This window comes from Strix uralensis, chromosome Z, assembly GCF_047716275.1.
Source record: "Strix uralensis isolate ZFMK-TIS-50842 chromosome Z, bStrUra1, whole genome shotgun sequence".
NCBI classification, from domain to species: domain Eukaryota; kingdom Metazoa; phylum Chordata; class Aves; order Strigiformes; family Strigidae; genus Strix; species Strix uralensis.
Window position 1 is genome coordinate 59,613,764 of NC_134012.1, and position 22,998 is coordinate 59,636,761.

General features: G+C 37.8%; 1 protein-coding gene across 2 annotated transcripts in view; it reads left to right on the forward strand.

The window, feature by feature from the left end:
* Nucleotides 1–1,393: 1,393 nt before the first annotated feature.
* Nucleotides 1,394–22,998, forward strand: part of EFNA5 (ephrin A5) — a 222,573-nt gene continuing 200,968 nt past the window's right edge. For both annotated transcript variants that reach the window (XM_074856320.1, XM_074856321.1), the window contains exon 1: nucleotides 1,394–1,635. In XM_074856320.1, coding sequence (XP_074712421.1) covers nucleotides 1,511–1,635 — 125 coding nt within the window. In that variant the 5' untranslated portion in view covers nucleotides 1,394–1,510. The remainder of the gene's footprint in view (nucleotides 1,636–22,998) is intronic.

Here is a 22,998-nt window from a genome sequence, read left to right on the forward strand (position 1 = left end):
TTAAAGATTTTTTTTTTTTCCTCCCATAAAGCTTTTTTTTTTTTCAAAACTGACTTTTGCCCCTCCAATCCTCGTCGCTCTTTACGATCCCTCCCTGCCTGCCGCTGCATTCAAGTTTATTTATTTGCCTGCTGGCGTGGTATATTTTCCCTTGCTCCTCTTGCTGCTGCTTCAGAGGGAAAAGGGGAGCAGCTGTTGGGCAAGACCGAGAAGAACTGCGTTTTGGTTTTTTTTCGATCTCCTATATAGTCATCTGAGGGGTGGATTCTTTTACTCTCACCCCCTTTCTGCTTTTTCAAATTGTTTTGTCCTTCCGCAGAAGTTGATGTTCGTGGGACTGGATCCTGCTTCATCACAGAGAGGCTCCGAGAGGCTGAAGCAGATTTCTGCACCTCGCCGTATCGCTCCGTTCGTTCCCCGAGCAGGAGAGGCCAGCCAAGACCAGCATCATCAGAGGAGTTTGCAGGCCTGATTTTCTCCGAGGTTTTGCTTTTTTCCACGCCCTCTCATAAAACAATTCTTTTACTTCCATCTCCTTGGTTTCCACGCCGCAATATTTCTTGGATTGGCCGTTCTTTCTTTTCCTGCCCTCCCCCCCCCCCTTTTTTTTTTTCTTCTTGCCTTTTTTTTTTTTTTTTTTTTTTTTCCGCCTTTGCTGTTGCTCAATCCTTGGTGCATCCACCGCCCAGGAACAGGAAGGACAAGAAAACCACTCCACAAAGTCGCCTTCAAGACACTCTCTGTGCTGCAGAACAGGCTCTCCAACTCCATCAGCACAGCAAACAAACTCCTCAGGGCTTTTGCTTTCTCCCCGTTTTTTTTTTTTTTTTTCTTTTTTCTTTTTTGTTTTTCATTTGCGGGGAGCGGAGGGCCAGGAAGGAAGACATGAACTTTGTACTTTAAGACCTGCTAGTACTTCTCGCCCCTCTCCCAGCCGGCGGCCTTTAATATACTGCCAGGACCCTCCCCGCGGGCTTCCAGGGGGAAGATCTCCTTCCCCTCCGCTCCCCTCTTCTACCCCCTCTCCCGCCGCTCCCTCCATCCCTGCGTCCTCCGGCCGCTCCCGAGCCGCGGGGCCGCGCTGCAACCCCGGCCGGGGCCGCTCGCAGGGAGCAGAGGAGCAGCGCCCTTCGCCCGCCCGCCGCACCGGCGGGCCGGTGTATGTCGTGCCGTGGGCTCCGCACGGGACTCCCGGTGCATGAGCACCACCCGCCGCCTGCCGCCGCCGCCTGCCTCGGTCCCCACCTCCCCCTGCCGGGGTGAGGCTCCCTGAGGGACCGCGGATCGCGCCTCCCTGCCGTCTGCGGCGGCAGGCGCCCTCCGCTCACTGCGGCGCGGCACGCCGCGCAGCCCACCCGCCTCTGCGCCTTACTTTTTATTTATTCGTCCCCCCCCCCGCCACCTCCCGCGTCCCCGGCTTGGTCCCGATTGCCACCCCCCCTTTTTTTTTTTCTTCCCCCTTTCTTAATTTCTTCCGCATCCCGTCTCGACGCGCCGCCGGCCGGGTGCGATGCCGCACGTGGAGATGATGCTGCTGGCGGCTGCGGCGCTATGGGTGTGCGTGCGCGGGCAGGAGCCCGGCGCCAAGGCGGTGGCTGACCGCTACGCTGTCTACTGGAACAGCACCAACCCTAGGTACGCGGGGCGGCCGCGGGCGCGCACCGAGCGGCGGCGGGCGGGGGGCGCTCGGCGCGGGGGGGAGGCGAGCGGGGAGCGAATCCCAGCGCTGGCGGCTCTTGCCCAGCGCGTGCAGAAACTACCCCGGATGCAAGATGGGGTGGAAAACTTCCTTTTTCGGGGCGTTAGGACTACAGGCAGCGACGGTGGGGCGAGTGGCGGTGGTGTTTTTCTCCTTTTGCATCCCCCAGCGCTGCACCACGCTAGCCGCTTCCCAGCGCTCGGCCGTCGCTGGTCCGCGGGCGCCGGGAGGGTGCGCCCCCGGTGCGGCGTGTGCGCCCCTCACAGCGGGGCAACCCACGCCTGCGGCCGAGCCTGCTCCAGGAGTTTGGGTGGCATGAGGGTGCGCAGGTAGCGGCACCCCGCTTGTGCCCCGGCGGGCTCCTGCGGCAGGCGGGGCGCGGCCCCGAGCCGCATGCCGGTAACTGGGAGCCGGGCCCAGTCTGGGAGGCTGCGGGGGACTGTCTCCCTCGTCGGCGGGACGGAGCGGGGTGGCCGGTCCCGGCTTCGCGGCAGCCCCAGGCGGGATAGCTTGTCAGGGGCGGCAGCCGCGGCCGCGGAGGGGTGGCTTTCCCCCTGCCCTGCCTTGCCCTGCCCTGCCTTGCTCGCCCGGCGGGGGCCTCTCCCGAGCAGGCTAGAGGGAAGCGTGAGGAAGCGATGTAGGTACGCCGTCCCGGGCCGGGGTGGTGCCGGTGCTGCCGGGGACAGGGCGGCGCATCGCCGGCGTCCCCGTCGGGGCTGAGCGGTACTGACACAGCTTCCCCGCTCCCCTCGCGCCGAGGCGCGCCGAAGGGTTTCAGACACCAGGCTCTGCATGCAGTTCAACAAGCCTTCTACTGGAAAGGAAGGTTTCATTTAGCTTTTCTGGAGCTTTCCCTCATGTTTAGCATCAGAAAATTTCAACCCCGCTCCAAGTGGTATCCATGTGTTTGGGTAAAAAGTCACCTGGGTATTAAATTTTTTGCCTGGTTAAAATGCATATAAGCAGACTTACTTTTTTAAAAAAAACCAAACCAAACCAAACCTGTTAGGTTAGTCTAAGTAAATTTGGGGATATTTAATTTTAGGTTATCTCTTTTTTTATGCTTCTGATACTGCTGTTTGGTTTGAGATTAGCACATTGTTTTTGTCACAGGTCGTGTTTTTTAATAGATTTGTGTTGCCTGCAGAAAACTCCTCTACTCAGTATTCCAGAGTTGCTTCAAAATAGGTGATGCAGAAGTTAATGGGCAGAATTTTCAAGTGTTTGGAGTTAGCTAGTCTGTCCAGCACTTTAAGACTGCATTCCTGGTACAATGCCTCAGCGACAAATAGTTGGCAGAACAACCTTGAGACAAAGAGGATTTATCCGAGTAACAATCATGTTTGGGAATGAGCAACTATAATTTTAGATACCTATCTTACATTTTCCTCTTTTTACATGAAAAAAATTGCTCAGAGTAAATAAGACGAAAAGTTACATCTCACATCACACATCAAAGAACATACATCCCAAAAAATTGCTTGTCTCTCACAACCAGTTTTTTCTTTTGTTAGGCAAAATGAAACGTAACTGCTGGGGAAAAAAAAAAAGTATGTACAAATCCCACTGGGGAAAAGGAGAATTGTTGAAAGAAATAGGTTTGATTAAATGCACACGTTGCTGACATAACAGCTAAAATACTTCAAAAATAACCTTACATTCAAGATTTTTCACTTCTGCGCTCTTGTGTGTGATGAGCTTACACAATAACTGTGTGTAGGTAAAGATAGTTGAAGGTACAACTAACACCTCGTCGGTAGGTATTGCACATTGAACGGATTTGTAAGGATTCTAGTAAATTTAATTGTATTTTATTACTGTTAATGAAATCTTTTTTAGGCCAACATTAAACGTCAGCAGACTGCAAAGAAAATTTAGTTTTGTTATTCTTCTAAACACTAATTGGAAGTTTCTAAGCCTTCCCTTTTAAAAACATTTCTTCTTGTCTTAAAATATTCACTACACTCTCACAATGGAAGTAGCTGTTTGGACATGTTATGCTCGTCCATGAGTTAAAAATATGAGAAAGAGCAGGGTGCAGATATATTTCTCCTTTGTTTTATACAGTGCCAGTTTTTGTTTGCTTTCCAAGTTACACAATCATTACAGAAAAACAGGCAAACACCTGAATGGTAGGTGTAGGAGTCGTAAAGAAAAGAAAACACTTCTGTTTTGAATTCGTTTAATCAGAATATAAGCTGAAGGCAAAATTCACTTTGGTTATCAAAATTTTTAGAGCAGTTAATGTTACAGGAATAACTTAGCAGTGATTTATATGCTTCCAGAGAAGACTGAGGAGATAAACAATCTAGTTTTTATACATGTAGCAATAAGTAGGGATGTTTACTTGGTGATAACCATTTGAAATTAGAAGACAAAATATACTGTCATTCTTTAAACACAAATGCCACCATTGTGCTTTAGCTTACTTTATTTATTCAGAATTAACAAACTGCTATGGAACTAGTTAATTCACTTTAAAAATGAAATTATCATTTTGATAGAGATTAAAGGGACTCTAAATTAAGGTTTCATCAAAACTTTGAAGAATTTAGTAATGATTGTGTTTCCCTCAGATATGATGATACTTAGGTTTTTAGTATGAAATTCCAGCAATTTACTGAAATACATAAAGATTTCATCCTTCTTAAAAGACACATTAGTAAATCGATGAGTGGCCCAGTTGATGAGTGCTCCTGCTGTGAACAATATTTGGTAAATAAAAAATCCTAAGAGTCTGTTAGAAAAAATCATATTACATTTCTTGATTAGTTGCAAAAGTTCTGCTCGAACAATTAAAAAATGTTCTGTGATCATTATTGTTAGCATGTATAAGTTGTATATTCTTACAGAGCCTAAGTCTGTTCTTAGAAATGTTTTAAGTATTCCCATGCCTTATTTTTCTTATGCATTTAATTAACATACATGAAGTACCATAAATGCTGTAGTCCAATTTCAGATGAGAATATGTATAAGTATTAGGATTTTGAAGTATAATAAGGTTTTTTAATCGGTGTTTTTTTTGTGTATTGGAAATTAATCCTCAAGTAAGCTTGAAAATTTTTGTTACTTATGTAGGCTTAGAATTAAGTGTACATGAATTCTAATTATCACCTTAAAGTGCATTAGTCTTTCAGCACAGTTTGCATATGTGTTCTTATATGGGACAGCAAAATATTATTGTCAAAGAATAGTTTGGGAAGTTTGTTTTGTAATGGAGCATATTCATTTAATACTAGTGTCCTTGTAATTAGAATTCAGCCAAAATGTCATGTACCTGGGCCAGATTTTGAAGTGATTTTCTTGGTTAGCACTTGATATTGCTTTTAGTCTTGTCTTAAAGCTGAACTATCTGCAATTATTGCTACATTTTTCTGCTTGCAGGATTGTGCTTCATGATTGTGGTTTATATATAGGTATTTCCCTATAAATTGTTTCAGTGGCAGGTTATGTAGTTTCATAAATTGTTACTAGTTTCAAGGTGGTTAAAAATACTTGCATTTCAAGCCTAGTTTCTGGTTATACAGAGAGGCCAAACCTTGTAGTCTCATGAAAGCAAATATTTTATATGGGCACTGTTATTGGATTTGGCTGTATCTTATACAAGAAAATTGTGTATAAAGTTACATCCACAAGAGAATTATTAAAAAGATATAGGATGCTGATATATTTTCTGTTTGTGTATTTATGTGAATAATAAAATCAAGAAATGAGCTGTTAGAGAGTTTAGATACTGAAAACCAATTTCAACTTCAACTGGTGAGTTCCCATAATTAACCTGGATACACAATTTGACCAATATTGCTAGAAGGTTTTTTTTAAAGATACTTGGGAGCAGCGAACACAAAAATGAGTGAATGCTTCTGAAAATTCTATGTGTGGACCAGAATTTCACAACCTGGATATCTAAACTTAGGTGGATTTTGTAGCTGAGTATTTAGGCACTGATTCAGAAAAGGATCTGACTTCCCTGAAGTGCATGCTGACACACTTAAGTTCAGTTACAATTGTGTGGATGAATGGATGTGTTTTTAAGTGCCTCCCTGAACCAGCCAAATGCATGGACTTAACTTTGAGAAGCTCCAACTGTGGCTGCTCATGCATGCCTGGCACTTCTTGGGAGTATACTGGCTGGCGGGCTGGATGTCTGAGTATCCTACCATCCATTTATATGTGTTTGCAGATTTTATCATGGCATGTTGATTGTATATGCTGAGGTCAAGTGACTGTTTTTTTGTTTAGTTTGGCTTGTTTTCTCTCTAGAAATAGTTCTGCCTATGTAGAGATTAGGGAAACCATGCAAAAATGGTTGGAATAGAAAGAAGGCAGTTATGTGTGTTAAGAACAACTAAGGACTTGAGGATGAAGAGGGGCGAAATCAAGGCATTTGCTTTGGTTTTGGTATTTCATATAGTTTTCATATGTCAAGGGAAGCATAAGAGCTCAAGTACTTGGGATATATACACACAAATATGTATATGTTTATATATATAACTATGTTGAAACAGTATAGCTGGTATTTTGATAGCATTTTATTCAGCAGCTTGCTTTGAGAGCTGAAGAAATCTCTGACTAATTTCTTGTAATTAAAAGATCAGTAGTAGAGCCTTCAATCTTTACACCTAGTTTCTGTGCTTTTAATAGTTTCACTAATGCCTTGTGTCTCCAGAGGAATATTGGTATTTATTTTAAAAGTGGGGTTTTGAAATAGTTTGGAAAATTCTATGGAAAAACTTCACAAAGAACAATAGTTTCACTAGCTTCCACCTTTGTATGAAAGGCACCTTGTTAAGTGGTACGTAGTCTTCATAAAATGCTACTTATTGAATCTTTACCAAATGCACATGGTGAGGACACTTTGCTGCATTTCTTCTGCTAGCCCTGTGTCCTTCTGGAGAGGAACAGATAAAGATGAGCCTTCCTTTCTCTCCCCTGTTGATATGTTCCCATCAATCTACCAGCTTTGTGCTGGGCTGAGAAAATGAATGTAATTAGTCCTTCAGGAGTCGTGGTCTTTGCATTCATACAGAGAGGCATATGTCATACAATTGTATGCAAATATGAGTGCATTTCAATGTACGTCTATGTATACTTAATGTATATATATGCATATATATACACATATGTTTGCATGCATTGGAGCGTATCATTAGAAGGTGATGTGGTGTAGAGTAGATCATGAGTGTTGCGTGAGGAAAAAAGTACTTGAAAATGAAATTTTTTAAGTGATGAACTCTTAAGTGTTTAGAAAATTAATAGCTTTACAAACTAATTCCCATGTCCCATCTTCCAGCTAAGACCTTTTGGTTTAAAATTAAAAATAACAATAAAAACATTATTTGTAGAATCTGTGTTTTAGTTCTTGTCCATCTTCCCATTGTGCTGTTTCTTCACATGATAATAGTCTCTGGGTCAGTAGGTGGGCAGGTATATAAGTAAGTACTTAGGCACACAAATGTAAGATGAAACAGAAAAGATTACAAGGATCTGCTCTGAGAACTCCCTGGGCTTATTAGAGTACCTTGTGACTGTTTCTTCCTAAAGTAGTCTGTTGCTGGGCGGAGTATTGCATTGTTGAAAGAAATTTTAAGAAAGCATGTAAACAAGGCTGGTCATTTGGACCACCTTAGAGAAGACGCTAAGATGCAAACTTTCCTGGAGAAACCACGAGTAGACACTGGTTTGTCCATAGCTGTGAGATGTACCTCTCTTGCTTTGGCTCACTGTTGTTCAATTTTTTTTTAAATGCAATTAGAAGTAATTTGGAACTGGGATCTTCTGCAAATAATCACTCTGCTCTGCTATCCAGTTATGAGCATTGTTTTTAAAAAAATATCTTTAGTCTCATGATTAATTTAATCTTCCAGTGTTTCTGAATGGTGTAATTAACTCTTGAGAATAAAGGGCTGTATTTTGTTTAAGTTTTTGTTGCACTTGTGCTTAAAATTTAGTCAGTCAGCAGCACACCAACATAATGAAATGGAAGCGTTTGGTTTAAAATAAACAGACACATTATTGAAATTGCTTTCTGGTGGTATTACAGTTATTGTGAGTAAGCCTGTACTCACTGTAAGTGCTGTAATGTACTTCAGCATAGCTGAATGGAAGAATAGAATCCTTCATGCATTGGAAGTCTTCCTTTCATTTTTGCAGTCTCCCTATTGTAGTCTCTACAAGCTAGATTATAGTTGAGCTATTTAAAATGGTAGGTATTATTTTATCGTGTGCAAACATGTATAGATGTCTGAATTCCTCTTCTAAGAAACTGAGCATAGATTGTTAATTACAAAACCACAGATTCCTGCTACTACACATTTTAAAAAATAATTTATGTTAAAATCAAGTATTTGAAAAAATATTGAAAAAGCATGCTTTTCCATGTGGATTGAGATTGTGTTTCTCTCCTGTAGAATGTCAAGGTTTCCAATAAAAGAAATATCCCACATTGGGTTTTTTGGGTTTTTTGTTTGTTTGTTTGTTTTTATTTTTTTTGATCTAGGGAAATATCCTTTATATTTTACTGTTGACAGGTTGATGAGAATACATTGTTAGATCCTAGTTTTATGACAAAAAATGAGTTTGTTTATTTTTGACTCCTGCAACATGTAGATGCCCGTGTTGTGTTAACTGGTACGCTAGGAGTTTTATGGACATTTTTCTGTTTAAATGCATGACCAGTAAAAATGCTGTCATAAGAAAAATCAGCTAACAAGAAGATACACAAGAGTCCTGTTACTTAGCAAGGTCTGCTCGAATTGCTAATACCAATTTATAGTAAATTCTTCAGGTTCGGCAATTTTTACTTGAAAAGCCTTGAAAATTACAATTCTTATTGTCACTTGCATTATAATCTAGTGGAAGAATTTACCTATCTGTGCTGATACACAGCATGGGAAAAAAAGGATCTTAGACTGACAAAACCTGTAAGTACAGTATTAGTATTTTCACTTTTAAAATTTTCTTTTCCGTCTTCTGTCATTAGATCAGCATATTCATCCAATGTGGAATTGTTCAACAGAAATACCCTCAATAAAAAATTTTACTTCATGTTTATCACGGAGTAACTTTATATTTTTTGTTTTCATTTGACTCTTGAAGAAGTATCTTATTTGATAGGCACCATTTTTAGTTTTTAATGACAGTAATGAAATGGTGCTAAAATATCTTTTTGTTCCATTCTGAAAGATAAAATCTGGCTTCGTGACATTTAAAAGGATGAATATTTTGACAGAATGTATTTTGTGCTGTAGTTAATGTTTGCTGTATATCATTGACATTCTTTATTTGTTAAAATAATATTATTTTTCCTCCCCAAAATTATTTCATTTTTTTTCTTGGGGGTAGATGCTGGCCAGTGGCAGGCATATTCACATTGTGTGAATTGTTCATCAGTCATAGTTGAATGCTGCAGCCTTTCCCCTGTGGATAGCAGTGGAGCACTACCTTCTTGCTTTTGTGGACTCCAAAGTAGTATTTTTCATATTCATATTACAATTCAGAAGAACTTCCTTCTCTCTGCAGACATTCAGATCACATTATCTTATCACACAGGGAATTGCTAAGAAATATATATAAATTTTTATTATAATACTAGTACATAGGATTTTTTATTTTAATTTTTACATTTGTTTAATTTTATGAATAAATTTGAGTACCTTATCTCAGTCTATGCGTTTGAAACTGGTATTGAATACATTCTGAATCTTTTCATCAAAACTAAACAAAAAAATACCAAATCTCTCAGTGTCTAATATTTGGTTGTTTTGGTAGTGCTGTATAAGTAAAATATAGATGTATTTTTTCTGAGGAGACAGAAAAAAAGTATTTTACTGGTAGATTTGATGATGATCTTTGTAGCACAGTTATCAGTCTGTGATGCTAGTTCATCAGCGTTAATTAAGGACTGCTAGCAGCTTTAATGATGTTGGGTCCTCTGGAATTGTTAAAAGTTGTTGCAAAGAAATTAGCTAATTAATGTTGTTAATGATCAGGAAAACCGGCTGCATTGTTTTTTGTGGGTTTATTTGTTTTGGTTTTTCTTTTATTTTTACTTGATGTCTAATCAGATTTAAAAAAATAGTTATGTATTTATACAGGCAGCATGTTTGTTGAGCAGAAGTTAACAAAGTAGGAGCTATCAATCCTGCTCTCTTATTGTTTCCAGAAAAGAAGGAAATAAAGAGAGACTCTGGAATTCGAAAGTATTGACCTTCTGACATGCACACACAGCATGGTCATTGCACTGGCACACAGTGCCTTAAGCCACCATAATGGCAAACTACATTTTTGAAGTTACTGATATGAGAGCCAGCTGGATGGGGGATGGACAGCCAACATTGATTCTGCAGCTATTTGCAAGTTACCACTTTAGAGCCAGACAGCTTCACTTTTACATTCCCAAACTTACCACTTGGGAATAATGTTGCTTTGTTCAGTTTAGCCAGGGATTTGTGACTGCTACATAGATTTAGAACCATTTGGTCCAGAATTGTGTGGTCATTCTTCATAGAGATCTGCTTCACAGAGTAATTTCATTCATCTGGTGGTGGGGGAGGGATGAGAAACAGTGAAGGGACATTCAGATATAGCATTCTTCAAGGAAAATGCACATCCACATTAGCTAGTTGCTTTTTTAAAGCTTTTTAAAGATAAAGGCAGAGATTTGGATCAAATAGTTAAAAGCTGATTCAGACCCATTTCTTCAGATTACATGTGATCTCCTGGATAGGCTATCCGTGCATAGCCTGGAAAAGATCTAATATTTTATGTACTGCAACAGCTTCCCCCCCCCCCCCCCCTTTTTTTTTTTTTTAAATTTGTTTACAGTTATTGCTCCAATACACTTATACATCTTTTTGCATTTTCTCTTGGGGCTCAGGTTATTAAAAATTAGTGATCCATCACTAAGCAGGGTACAGTACAAATACTGGTACTTCCAAAGGGGAGTTTATGTGCCAAACCAGAAGAAATAATAGGTATACAAAAGCTGCCAAAAAGAGTGTCTCCCAATTGCTAATTAATCAGGCGAAAAAGGACTTCAGCAACTACAGTTGAATGGGGGACAGTTTATTGTAAATATTGAATAAGGATATGTTAAGGGGGCATAGTATCTTTTTGTTTGTAGCTATGTATAATTTTAAAAAAAGTCAACTATGTGCCAGAGTTGGTGGGGATTTCTTTTACATTGATGGCATTATCAGTGGATAGACCTCTTTCAAAATAACTCATGCTACTTTTGGACAAAAAAAAATTACCATTTTGTATATTTATTTTTTCTGTCTGTTTTTAAGATGGTGGTTATTAATAATAATACCTATAGACAATATCCAAAGCTTTAGAGAAGATTTTTTAAGAACTCATATCTTTAGTAATCTGGGTTACAAGGTATGGGAGAAAAAGAACCATTGCTGTGAATATCTGGTATGCAAAGCTGTCAATCACTTTTGGCACAGCTCCCATCATGGTCGCTGTGCCCATAATTAAATGCCTGTCATTAGTGTATTTTTCCATAACATTTACAATGGAAAAGGCAAGGGGTCCTTGCAGAACTATGGCTGTCAGGGGAACAATAAAAACTAATTACACACTCTGCTGTCACCATTGTCAGCTCTGCTTTTGGGGAGAAAGAACATGGGAAGTGTGTGCCTAATAATTATATATATAAAATTATATATATACAATACCCAATTGGGGAAACTCAGTCATAGTGAAGTGACATTTACTTGAAAGTTTATTATTCTTGCATTCAAAAGATCTTAATTCCAGGGTTGTATTTGTCCCTTCACTTATGCCCAAGTTGCATACACTTTTCCCTTTGAATTTCAGTCACTTTTGCCTTTCTCTCTTTCTGTCTTGCACACTTTATGGTGAACTGAGCTTTCCAATAAAATTGGTGAGATCAAAGCTAGTATTTGCCTGCAATTATTAAGTGGGTACAAATGATCTTACCCTTTGTATGCTTTTGCTTGTGTCCTGCATAGTAAAGAGGATTTAAAAAAAAAAAAAAAAAGCTCAATGAAAGCAGCTAGTTTGCATGTTCACCTTTTTTCTGTTTTCAGCCCATGTGTGCATCTTCAGTGAAATCAGGTTAAGATTTTGTAGTACTGCAGAAGTGGCTTTGGTGAAATGTGTGCCAGTTCTATTTATCAATGCACAAATATTTCCAAATGTAAGCATAAGTACATAATTGCAGAGTGATTTATCTTGAATGTTGTCCTTAAAGACATTGAAAGAGTGAAATTGTGCCTTCACACTAATATTTACTATTTTTTTTTGTAGCCTGTAAAATGAGTAATTTATTTAAGCAGGTTTTTTTAGCCTGCTGATATAAAAAAGAATAGATCCTTAGAAGCAGAATTTTGAATATATTTAGATACCTAGAGTTGCAGACAGGAGCCATGTGGGATTTTTGAGACTGCTTGGTGCCTAACTGTCTTAGATTTTAGTTCTGCTTTTTTACACCCACAGGTTCTTAAATACCTTTAAAAAAATGGTCCCTAAAGCTGATAAACGAAAGTAGTTTAAATAAATATCCTAGTTTTAAAAAGTTGCTGAAGTCAGTAGGAGCTGATGGTTACTAGTGAGGAATGCAAGTCCATCTATTTATTTGAATGGTATGCCTCGATAGATACTACAGGATCTAATGTTGTGGGGTTTGTTTTTTTTTTTTTTTTTTAATACACCACCTTTTAATACTTTTTTATTGCAGTATTTTCGGCCGTGTTCATATCCAACACAACTGAAATAAAAAGATTCTCCCACTGATTTGAATGGGAATTGATTTAGGTCCTGTATCGATTTTTAAGGTATAGTTCATGAATAAGAGTTTCAGTAGTTAGGCTTGTCAGTTTGTTTGAGCCACACAATCTGCCTGAGTCAAATCTAGTGGGAGGGCACAGCACCATGGGACTAGATATCCCTGTGGGTATTTGTGTGATTGGGTCCAGATAAGTTACAGACTGAGATTTGTTGAATGGTTTTTGCAGTTAGGGTCTCTACCGTTGAGAGGCTGGAGGTAAAAGTTGAACCTGGTAGAATGAGTAGTTGCTTTCCTGTCAGCAGTTTCAAAAGAGAGTTGGCTTATCCTGTGTGTTTAGTAGACAGGCATTAGTGAAACTCTGAGGTGTTGGACTATTTACATAGTGGGTGACAATTCGGTATGTGCCAAAAAAAAAAAAAAATCAAGGTTATGAAGGTAAAATTGATCAGATATATTAGTACATCACTGGGATACAGATTATGTATTTTCCAAAGCACTATATTCAATATACTGCTCTCTTCTAGATAAGATATTCCTTAAAGATGAGATGGATGTTGTGAATGCCCAAATAGGATAGAACTGTTTCCGCACTGAAATTATTAAAACACTGTATTCAGGAAAGAAGTTTCTGTTTTCTAGAAAATAGAATAATAGTCTTCTACAAAACAGAAAACCCTGTTTTGCTGGAGAATGCTACTCCTCCTCGCAAATGTAAACTCTTTAATATATAAACCATGTAATTTATTACCTTTTTATCAAAATGGTGAGCAGGCATTCTTGACCTGTGGCATGTCACTGTATTTTGAGGCTGCTGGGAGAATGGGAAAGCAATTTTTCTTGAGGAAATTTCATTTAATGGGGCACCAAGTATTACATTTTTCTTTATTTCCAGTGGACTTGCTGATGTCTAGTGGCTATGAGATACAATGTAATGAGAGGAAGACATCTTTCAGGAAATGTGGCACATGTTTAATTTGAGAAGTCACATGTTGATGAAATAAGCTTTTTCTTAAAATAGAGTCTCACAAAAAAATCAGGTTCTAATTCTTAAGCTGTATCCATCATGCATACATCTGAAATTTCATCATGTTTTGTAGTCTCTGTGTTGGTAGATCCAGTTGTAAGACATTGGGCCCAGTTTAATGTTACTTGTATGTATTTGTGGTGAGTTGCCTGCAACTTTGACAATTTTCTGTGTTGATTTTTTAAAATGTCCCGTGAATGTTTCATAGCTTTTTGAGTTCACAAATGTTGCCAAGAAATTAATACACAATTTTATTGAGTAACTTATGTCTTAAACAGTCCTCAGACAAACTACCTTTACAAAAAATACTAGGAACGCTTCCTGCAGAGAACATGATCATTTTGTAACATGCTTAATAGCATAATCCTCACTTAAAAACATGAAATACATATCAGTCTCTCAAAAGTTGTGTTGTAGATAGGAACTCCACTAGCAGAAGTTCCATACATTTGTTGAGGATTTTGAGAGTATAAGGAGATTCTTCATTAAAATAAAACCAAAATAAAATATTTGCAGTATCTTTAATCAAGGTGGTATGAAATTTCTCTTTAAGGTTAAGATTCACATTATCATAACTGACTGTGGGTGAAGAAGGAAAATTAATTATAGAGGTAGATCATACTTTTTTCTTGTTATATTATGGCTATCCACTGCCTTCAAACTCCAAGCAAACCCTTTCTCTATGTCTCAATTATATAAAACTTAAGTTGCAAAGAATACTTTATGAAGAGAATCTCCATACTCACTGTTTCTAGTCTGAAGCATGATAGTTAGCTTTTAAAAAAAAAACCAAATTTTTTTTAGTGATTTACAACATCAGTTTAATATTACTTTTTCAGACTGTGTCTCTGACTGAACTACATTTTATAGCTTACTGTAAAAAGAAATCTCCGTTTTCCATTGTTCATACTAGCTGTCTTGATTTAGTGCTGATATAATGGCCTTCTTCAGAACAAAGCATTTGGAAGAGTGTCCTAAGCACTTTAGGTGTAGAGTTTGGAGCCAATATATTATTACTGATGAATGCAGTTTTGCCTTTGTAACTTCTGTAAGTCAGACCATTGCAGTGCCCAATGAGGATTTCTGTACTGTTTTTGTCTTACATATGGCAGAGAAATGATTGCGTCTTCTTTGTGTTGTTACTTCATAAAACTAGTACAGTGGATGCCTACAAAACTTGATTTTTAGATTAGGATTAGTATTAGGTAGGTTTAACCCAGTCTTCTTGAATTATCTGTTTTCCTTCATATTAAGCCCTACCCTTAACACAGAATGTCCTCTGCTTTCCACACTGTAATGAAGATGTCAAGAGACAAAGAAGTCTTGGTAGTGTCTTACTCCCAAAATATGGTGAGGTACCCAGGTGAAAGAGTTTGGTGTTTTTTAGTTAAATGTGCTAGAGATTAGCACTGTTACCTGTGATTCCTGTTAGGGGTGGTATACTTAATGGTTTTGGTCTGAGAAACATTCCCACTTTTGGAAAGGAAAATAAATAATATTTTTTTTAAGATAAATTCATAGGTTTTAGAGAGAACCTTTCCTACACTCTCTACTTATTGTGGTCCACACCACTGCAGTAATGTTTTTATTTAAATAATATATCAGAAGCAAGAACAGTGTTCACACAAATATGGCATGTCAGTTGAGAAATGATCTGATTTATTACAGAATATCCTGATTTATGACAATATGGGATTACTAATTACCTTTTTCTGCAGCATTCCATAATAAGTTATTTGAAATAGACTGTAAGTAGTATTCTGCAATTTTATCTAACGAACAGAGAGTAAAAGATAGTGTATTAACATACTCTGATGAGATGCTGTGCTATATTTGAATGAAATTACCATTGAGTTTACTAAATCATTGGGGATGTTATTTTGTTGCAGTAATAAAAGAAAATGAAGTAAATATCAACTGTTCAGTTGACAGTACTTCACTGTGCTTCATTCTCTTTTATTCCTCTCCAAATTCCAGAAATTGTTACTAATGCTAAGCTATTTTAAAAAATGAAGCATGATTAAATCTCTCTAAAAGTATTTACTGTGTGTTTTCATTTACCACTTTTGCAAAGTCTATTTTACTTTTTATTTTGGTTGTGGTTACTGAATATTTTTTCCTCTTAAAAACTTTTGTTCCATCTTAGGTGCTGTTTTGGGCATGGTTACATATTTATTTTTTATATATTAAAGCTTATTTATCCATATATTGATTAAAATTCTCACCCTGTATATAGGGTTAGGAGAAGGTGATATAAAACAGAGGTAAGAGAAATTTGTTACAAACTGATTCTGGTATAAAGAAGCCTGTACTTACTTCCTTAGGACTGGGAGGCCTCATAACTTTATTCTTTTGAACTCTTATTTTGAAAAGAAGCATTTCTCAGTTACTCAGAGTCTTACCTCTGTTGCAGATGTGTTTGTGTCTTCCTTTAACTGTACTGGTTCTTTCTACCTATCTTTTGGTGCTTAGAAGCTTTCCTGCATTCCCTTAAAGTGAGAGGAGTAGGACGGGGAATCCCATCTGATGTTACTAAATTTTAAAAATCAAGCAAATGCCATGACAGTAATGCAGCATTCTCAAATAAAGCAACTCAAACAATCAAAGCTCCATGCATCTGAAAACTGAACATGAGAGGTGGAAAGGTGCATCTGTTCTGCTGTTGCATGGCCTTTAACCCTGGGCTGACATTAAATGTGTTTTTCAAAAGATCTTGACACATCTGAAGCAAAAGCTGTAATTTTTCATGTTTTAACAGTGGCTTGTCAGACTCTTTGACTCAAAACTTTCAGTGGAGTCTAACATGAGAAAGCATGTTCTGACAGGACTCAACCACTCTAAACACAAAATCATACAGCTGCCTTTAAGTTTGAACAGATAAATGATGATTGTCAATCCAGTTGTATTTCACTCTCAGAAACGTGGTTTGGGGAGGGGTTTTTTTGTATAATGTGAATGCTTATAGGAAGTAAGGGAAGGAGCTGAAGAAGCAGCAGGGGAGATTCTACAAATTACAGCCTCAGTTTTTCACTAGGATGCTTCTTTTGATTTTGTTGGTTTTGCTGTAGTTCTGCAAGCTTCTGGAAATAGATGAATACTTCTACAGAAGGTTGATTGCAGTGCAAAAAGAAAAAAAAAATCCTGAGATTTTAATAGAAAAATGTTTATTTAAAAACCTGCAATTGTATTTCCATTACATGTGAAGTTACCTGTTTTTGGGGGCAAGTAATTACATCTTACATATGATTTAGGTCTTTAACATGAAAAAGTCAATTCTTAACCCTTTTTTTTTCTTTGTTCTATTGATAAGATGAAAGTGTGATTTTTATGTTTTTTAAACATCAGAAGGTTGTATCTATGCAAAAAAATACATTGTTATAATCTATGGTCATGGTATAATCTGTGGTTATGCTGTGACCTAGGTATTTCAAAGAGAAGGAGAGCTTTAGATGGTTGATGAGGTGGGTTTCTTTTCATGCCTTATTTGGTTGGGTCACTTTAAATGGATTTGCATATAGTAGCTGTCTGATATGTGATTTTCAAACTTTGCTAATCCGTTTTAGGTGAAAAATTAGTTCCCTAATTATGAGTGGCTGATTACTCTTCAAACATAAATTGTGGTGTTGTTCGGTGTCCTCTATACCTTTTCTGTCCCTTTTCCCTTTTCCTTTTTGTTCTGTGACCATGAGTGTGTCCAAGAAAAAATATTTTTGGTTATAATCTGTTTATCCCCTTATTTTTACCTTGCTACAATGAAATGAAATAAGGTCTCAGGGTTCCTCACTAGTGCATTCTGCTTGGAAGGAGCCATGAAACAGTGGCTTCAAACTGCAGTAAATATTGACTGGGTCTCTGAGCTGAGCCTTGCTCAAAGCTCACTCTGAAGACTTGAAAGGCTCCTATTGTTCCTCCGAAGTCAGCACTCCATTGCCCAGGCTAAAGTATGCATGTGTTAGGAGAAGAAAGGCGGTGGGGAAAATTAAACAGTGAACACAGCTGAAGGCGTAAGTGCTCAGTGCAGAGGAAAGGGAAGCTTCCAACAAAAATGAGGTAAGAACTGCTGTGGGTTGCATAAAGCTTTGCAGAAGTGGAGTGTCCAACAGCACCCACACTCTTTCAGTGTGAGGTAATAGATGAACATAGCCTTAGCATCATTTAGGTAGGTTGTGGAGAAGGGGTACCAACTGTTTCCTTCAGGGGGATGGTTCCTGCCAAAGATTCTTCAGTGAAGCTAGGCAATGAAGGTGGATTCTTGGGCAACTGTCTCTCTCTCACTGAGGCTGTAATCAGAGCAGCAATGGATGAAGTATTTTCAGGAGTGTAACCACTGCTGTTCTGTTCCATGAAGCTGTTGTCTTGTCTGTGAAGAAGGAAGACAAGATGCAGAGGATGTAGTTTAATTAGACCACCACTTTTTTATCAATTAATTTGGGAACCAGCTTGGCAATAAAACACAGACTGCAGATTTTATGTTTTCCTTTGTTTGGCCAGTTCATCCTCATTGGGGAAGCTTCTGCCAGCCCGTGCTGGGCGGGTGATGGACCCTTGCTCTAAGGGAGGATGGGGAGCTGTCTCATCTGTATGCACCCTCCTGTCCCTTGTTTTCCCTAGGAGTGCTTTTTACTAAGTTCCTTTCAAATTCTTGTTTACCAGGATGTTTCACCTCTTTATAGGATGAGTACTTGTGTTGACAGGGTGGGTAATACAGCCTACTACATTACATTCACCTGAACCAAATCTCTGTATGCATATAGATCCCTGACTTGCTGTGATGAAAGTGAAATTCATCTCAGCAGGTTTCCTAGCTCCCTCCCTCCCTTCCTGCCCAAGAAAAGCTTTCAAAGAAAATATGATTAGCACTGTACCTGCTGTCAGTCTTTAAAAAAAGAAAAAAATCTTTCCTGCTGATTCATTTTTGCTTCTAAATAGGTGCTCCTTGAATGTGATGAGAGGGATGTGTCACAAATTTCACAATGGTCAGCTGTCCTTCCTTTCTCTTTTGTCTCAGTTATGTTCTTCATTCCCTCCTGTCCTTCAGTCTAGATGATGTAAGGAAACTTCAAAGGACCCATGACCTCATTTTCTTCCACTCGCAAGACAAAGCCTTGCATTTAAGATTACGGAAATGACAGTGATTCTGTCTCATTACTGTAAAGCATATTGGGATATTTTGAATACGAAAGGACTGTATAAAATCAAATTCTGTTTACTCTCCTCAGATGGGAATGGGATTGTCTTGTTACTGCACTGCTCCTTTATCTAGGAAGAAGTGCTTGACTCTGTGCTAGTAATGAGTTTGCACTGTGCTTTGCTGGCACCCTCTAGCAGCACTATAGCAGGAAGAAATTGAGTCTTTAAGAGGGGGGTAGGATAAACTAAAACAGGGATAGGAATTACCCGAAATATGAATATACCATTGATAGAAACTTCGAGTGCCTTAAAGCTATCAAAAGCATTGTTTTTCAAGCTTATAGAGAGCAGTACTATTTCAAAGTCAGAAAGAATTGCTTTGATAAGTAGGTAACACATTATTATAAATTGCTGTGGAGCAATGTGATTGAATTTTAGTTAACCAGGATTTTAATTTCACTAGAGATCAGTTGATCTGGTGTGTAGAAAACTTAAGAATAAAAAATCTGTTAGGTGGAAGTAGATCTCCCGTCCTCAGCAAACAATTTTTTCCTTTTTTTTCCCTAATGTGAATACTATGTAAATATTGTATGCTGATCACCAGATCCTGTTCAAGTTCCTTTATCTGTTCTGAAGACAGAAGTGTGTATTTGAGACAGAAAAGGAAGGTTTATGATTTTCTTTTTCTGCAGTGAGTCCATTTTCCTTTGAACTAGTATTTTAAATACAACATATTTCCATATTGTTAGTTTTCCAGTTTTTACCATTACTTATGTTTTCTTCTATGTTGAAGTTTAAACCAACAGTTGGAAAATATATTTTACTGAAAACCACTGCATCACAAACACCAACCTAAAAAAGTGAAACATCATTAGAAGGAATTCTTGTGTATGCCTTGAATGCGAACTGGCTTTCAGTAAAGCCAGTATAAGGAAGCAGGTAACCAGACTCTTGTCTAGGCCACTTTTCTTTCCTCTCCTTTTTTAATATCCTTCTCATTTGTGTGTATACATCCCTTCCTCCTTCCTCACCTAATACAACAATTTTAATATTATGATTGATATTTTACAGACAGGGAAATACAGAGTTACTGCTTCTGCAGCAATAGGAACACTTCTCTGTTACATGAGTCATAAGATTTTTATTTTAACCTTAAAGCATGTGTATATGAGAAAGTGTAAAATGCCTGCATTTCAGAAGGGTTTATCATTCAGATAAACCCCAACATATTATTGTACAAATTATCCCTCTTTTAAAATTTAGTGTGGCGTTGTTTCTTTGTACTTGCCAAATCAACTGTTCCAAATGACACTCATTTGTGAGTTTTTATTAAAAATGATTGACTAATCAAAATTGTAATGTATTTATGTTCCTTTTTTTCAGTCTCATGCTAAAAAACCCCAAAAAATTGTGTTTCTTCACTACTGTAGCTGGTATTTGAACTGTAACCATGAGGTTTTTAGAAAGCTTATGTCTTGGTAGAAATATAGTCTTAATTTTTTTTTGTCTCTGAATGCTACGTTTGCCTGACAGCTCCATAATGCGGATTTATTTTGTACACTAACATTCTAACCAGGTGTTTTCCCATTTTAGCAGAAGTCAGTTTGAAAGACAGGTAGCTGTTGGTACTTAACCCTGTGCACTGAGTTGCGTCTGTTTTCTTCAAACTTTTTTGACTCTTTTATTCTGACACATTTATCTGAATTTCAAATTCGTACAATAACTGTACCATATTAATGCAAAATACTCTCCTTCATATGCAGTTATGCTCACTGTTTCTCTTAGAAATTCTACATTTATCTTTCCTGTTTTATAATAGCAAAATTTTATGATGGACAAATATTATCACAAAATTGAATGGGTTTATTGTAATCTTTTTATTTTATTTTATTTTTCTAAATCTAATTCTACCAGTATTTTCTTAAAAGAACTTAAAGAATTAACATGTTGTAAGGGCTGGGAGGAGTTGAATTTCTCCAACACTGTTCTCAAGAAGAGTGTTTTATTTTGCAGTAAGCCTCAACAAAAAACAAAACAAAATCATACGAAGACCTGTTAGGCATGTCTCCATGAAGACTGAAGTAACTGTTGCAGGGGCAGGCAACAATATAGAGTTACATTGCCTAGTGCACTGCTAACCATTTACACCTTTCACGTTGAAAGAGACCTGCCTGAGAACAAAGGGAAGAAAAACCCTCATGGTCTGTGCAGGTACTGATTTTCAGTTCAGCTTCAGTGTAATCAGTTTAATGGTTTGATTGGTACAGCTTGTTTCCTGTGGCAGTGTCCGCTTTTGATGAATTAATTGAAATCACAAAACATGATAAAGAGCTGTTCTTCTAGAGCATGGGGTTTGTGCCCAGCCAGTCCATTGCTTTAGGTAGGTTAATCAGGGATGTACGCAGCTTTCTAACTGCATAGAGTTCATGTGTCTTTGCCTCTGTGTTTTGGATTTAGAAAGGAGTTGAACTTTATGTTCTTCTGTATTTGTTTGTTAACAAGATTCTGCATTGACCTGTTAATTTGTGACTAACAAGAAATGTAAAATTGAAGTTTAGCAGAACTTGGCTTGATTAGTCAGAAACAGTAGCAAACAATGGTACTGTAATTGGGCAACATAGTTTTATTTCTTGACAATCCGATACTGGGTTTCATTGCTATATTTAAATTGTAATGAGAGGATAATTTAGGACATGAAATTCAGGACAACATACAGGTGTATATTTTTATTATGATATATTTCAGTTATTCTTGGGAAGGATTACTGGAGTTGCTGCTTTTGCCCACACTGAGGATATGTGTATGTATCCTGTATATATATATTTCATATTTCTATTAAAAAAAACAGTTGTGACTTACACCAGTGCAATAAAAGCAGTTCTCACCTGGTCTAAACCAATTTCCTTCTATTTTTCTATATTCTTCACATTTGTGTGTATGCCTTACTTCCTTATTTCTCATTTAACATAACAGTTACAATATTATGATTGACATTTTACAGCCAGGAAAATTCAGGATGCATCAATGAAAGTTCTTTTTGAAGCATTAAAACTTCCTTCTTTATAGTATGGGCATTTTCTTTTGCATAATTACTTACCTACTGCAAAGTATTAGAATGGCTGTACCAAACAGGGCATAACAAAGTATGAACCCAACAGGTTCCTGAAGGTCTCCATTGTAGTTTATAGTCTCTTATCTGAGAGAAATAAAAGTTCAGAACAACATAGTCTTATATCATTTTTGTAAACAGAACAAGAAAATGCTTATTTAACCTATGTGGATGTTAGATACAAGCCCAAATCGTACTTAAAAAGCAAATGCCCTGAGAGGATACTCACTGGTTTGACATGAGGATTCTTGCTAAAAGCTGCACAGTAACTGCCTCATGGTATATCAAAATCTGTGCATGTTTTGCAAGTTTCAGCAGATAAGAATCATGATATCTGGTCTAGCACTCTGCCTTAATGGAGAATAAAGAAAATGGTAGAGACTCATATATGTATATTTATGCATGAGTGTTACTCTTACTGGTCACATTTTTGAAAAAAATGTCATGAAATTGTAGTCTAATATCTGTAGAAATACTTCGAACATGTTATATAAGTGCCTGTCTGATCAGACACTTCTCTGAAGTACAGGGACATTGTAGCATTTTAGAAAGGTATGAAATTGTGGAGGGCTGGTTTTATTTGTATGTGTGATGTTTGTGCTTAAAATAGTTTAAAGAAACTTGTAATTTGTAATAGACTCTTTCATGAATAGTCAGGAAACAGGTAGCAGTGATTTGATTTTTCAGCCTGATCTTTTACTTGAACAGTCAGCCTCTGACAAACTGGGAAATAAATATTTTTGGAAATGTATTTTACAAATATACCTCAAAATACAAAATTTATTATTTTCAGCTAGAGAGCAGATGTTATCATTTTATTCTTAGGGCCTTGGATGATGAATTAGATTCATTCATAGTATTTAGAAAAACAAATACATGTAATGGCTTTCAACTTTATTAATGCAAAATTTTTAAATTCAGGCCTCTAGAATATTTTTTTAAAACCCTGTTTAAGTTGTAGCAGTTTCTGAAGATACGCAATTTGCACATTCAATTTCAGCTTTGAGTGCATTTTTGTACTAAAATATAGCAATTGACCAGCTCATATTCTTCATTTTCCACAGCCTCTGTTTTCCAGCTAAGTGTTCAATAATTCCTTTTCAACAGCTTGTCTAAATAATTGCTGAAATGAGAGAAAGCTTTCACTTGCATGGTGAATTGTAAAACATATCCACAAAAATCCCTGCACTTTGGAAGGGTTAAAGCTTTTCATGAAGGTTAATAGAAAATAAAGCAGTGTAGCAATGTAGTGTTTGTCTGAAGAATTTGAGCCAAGG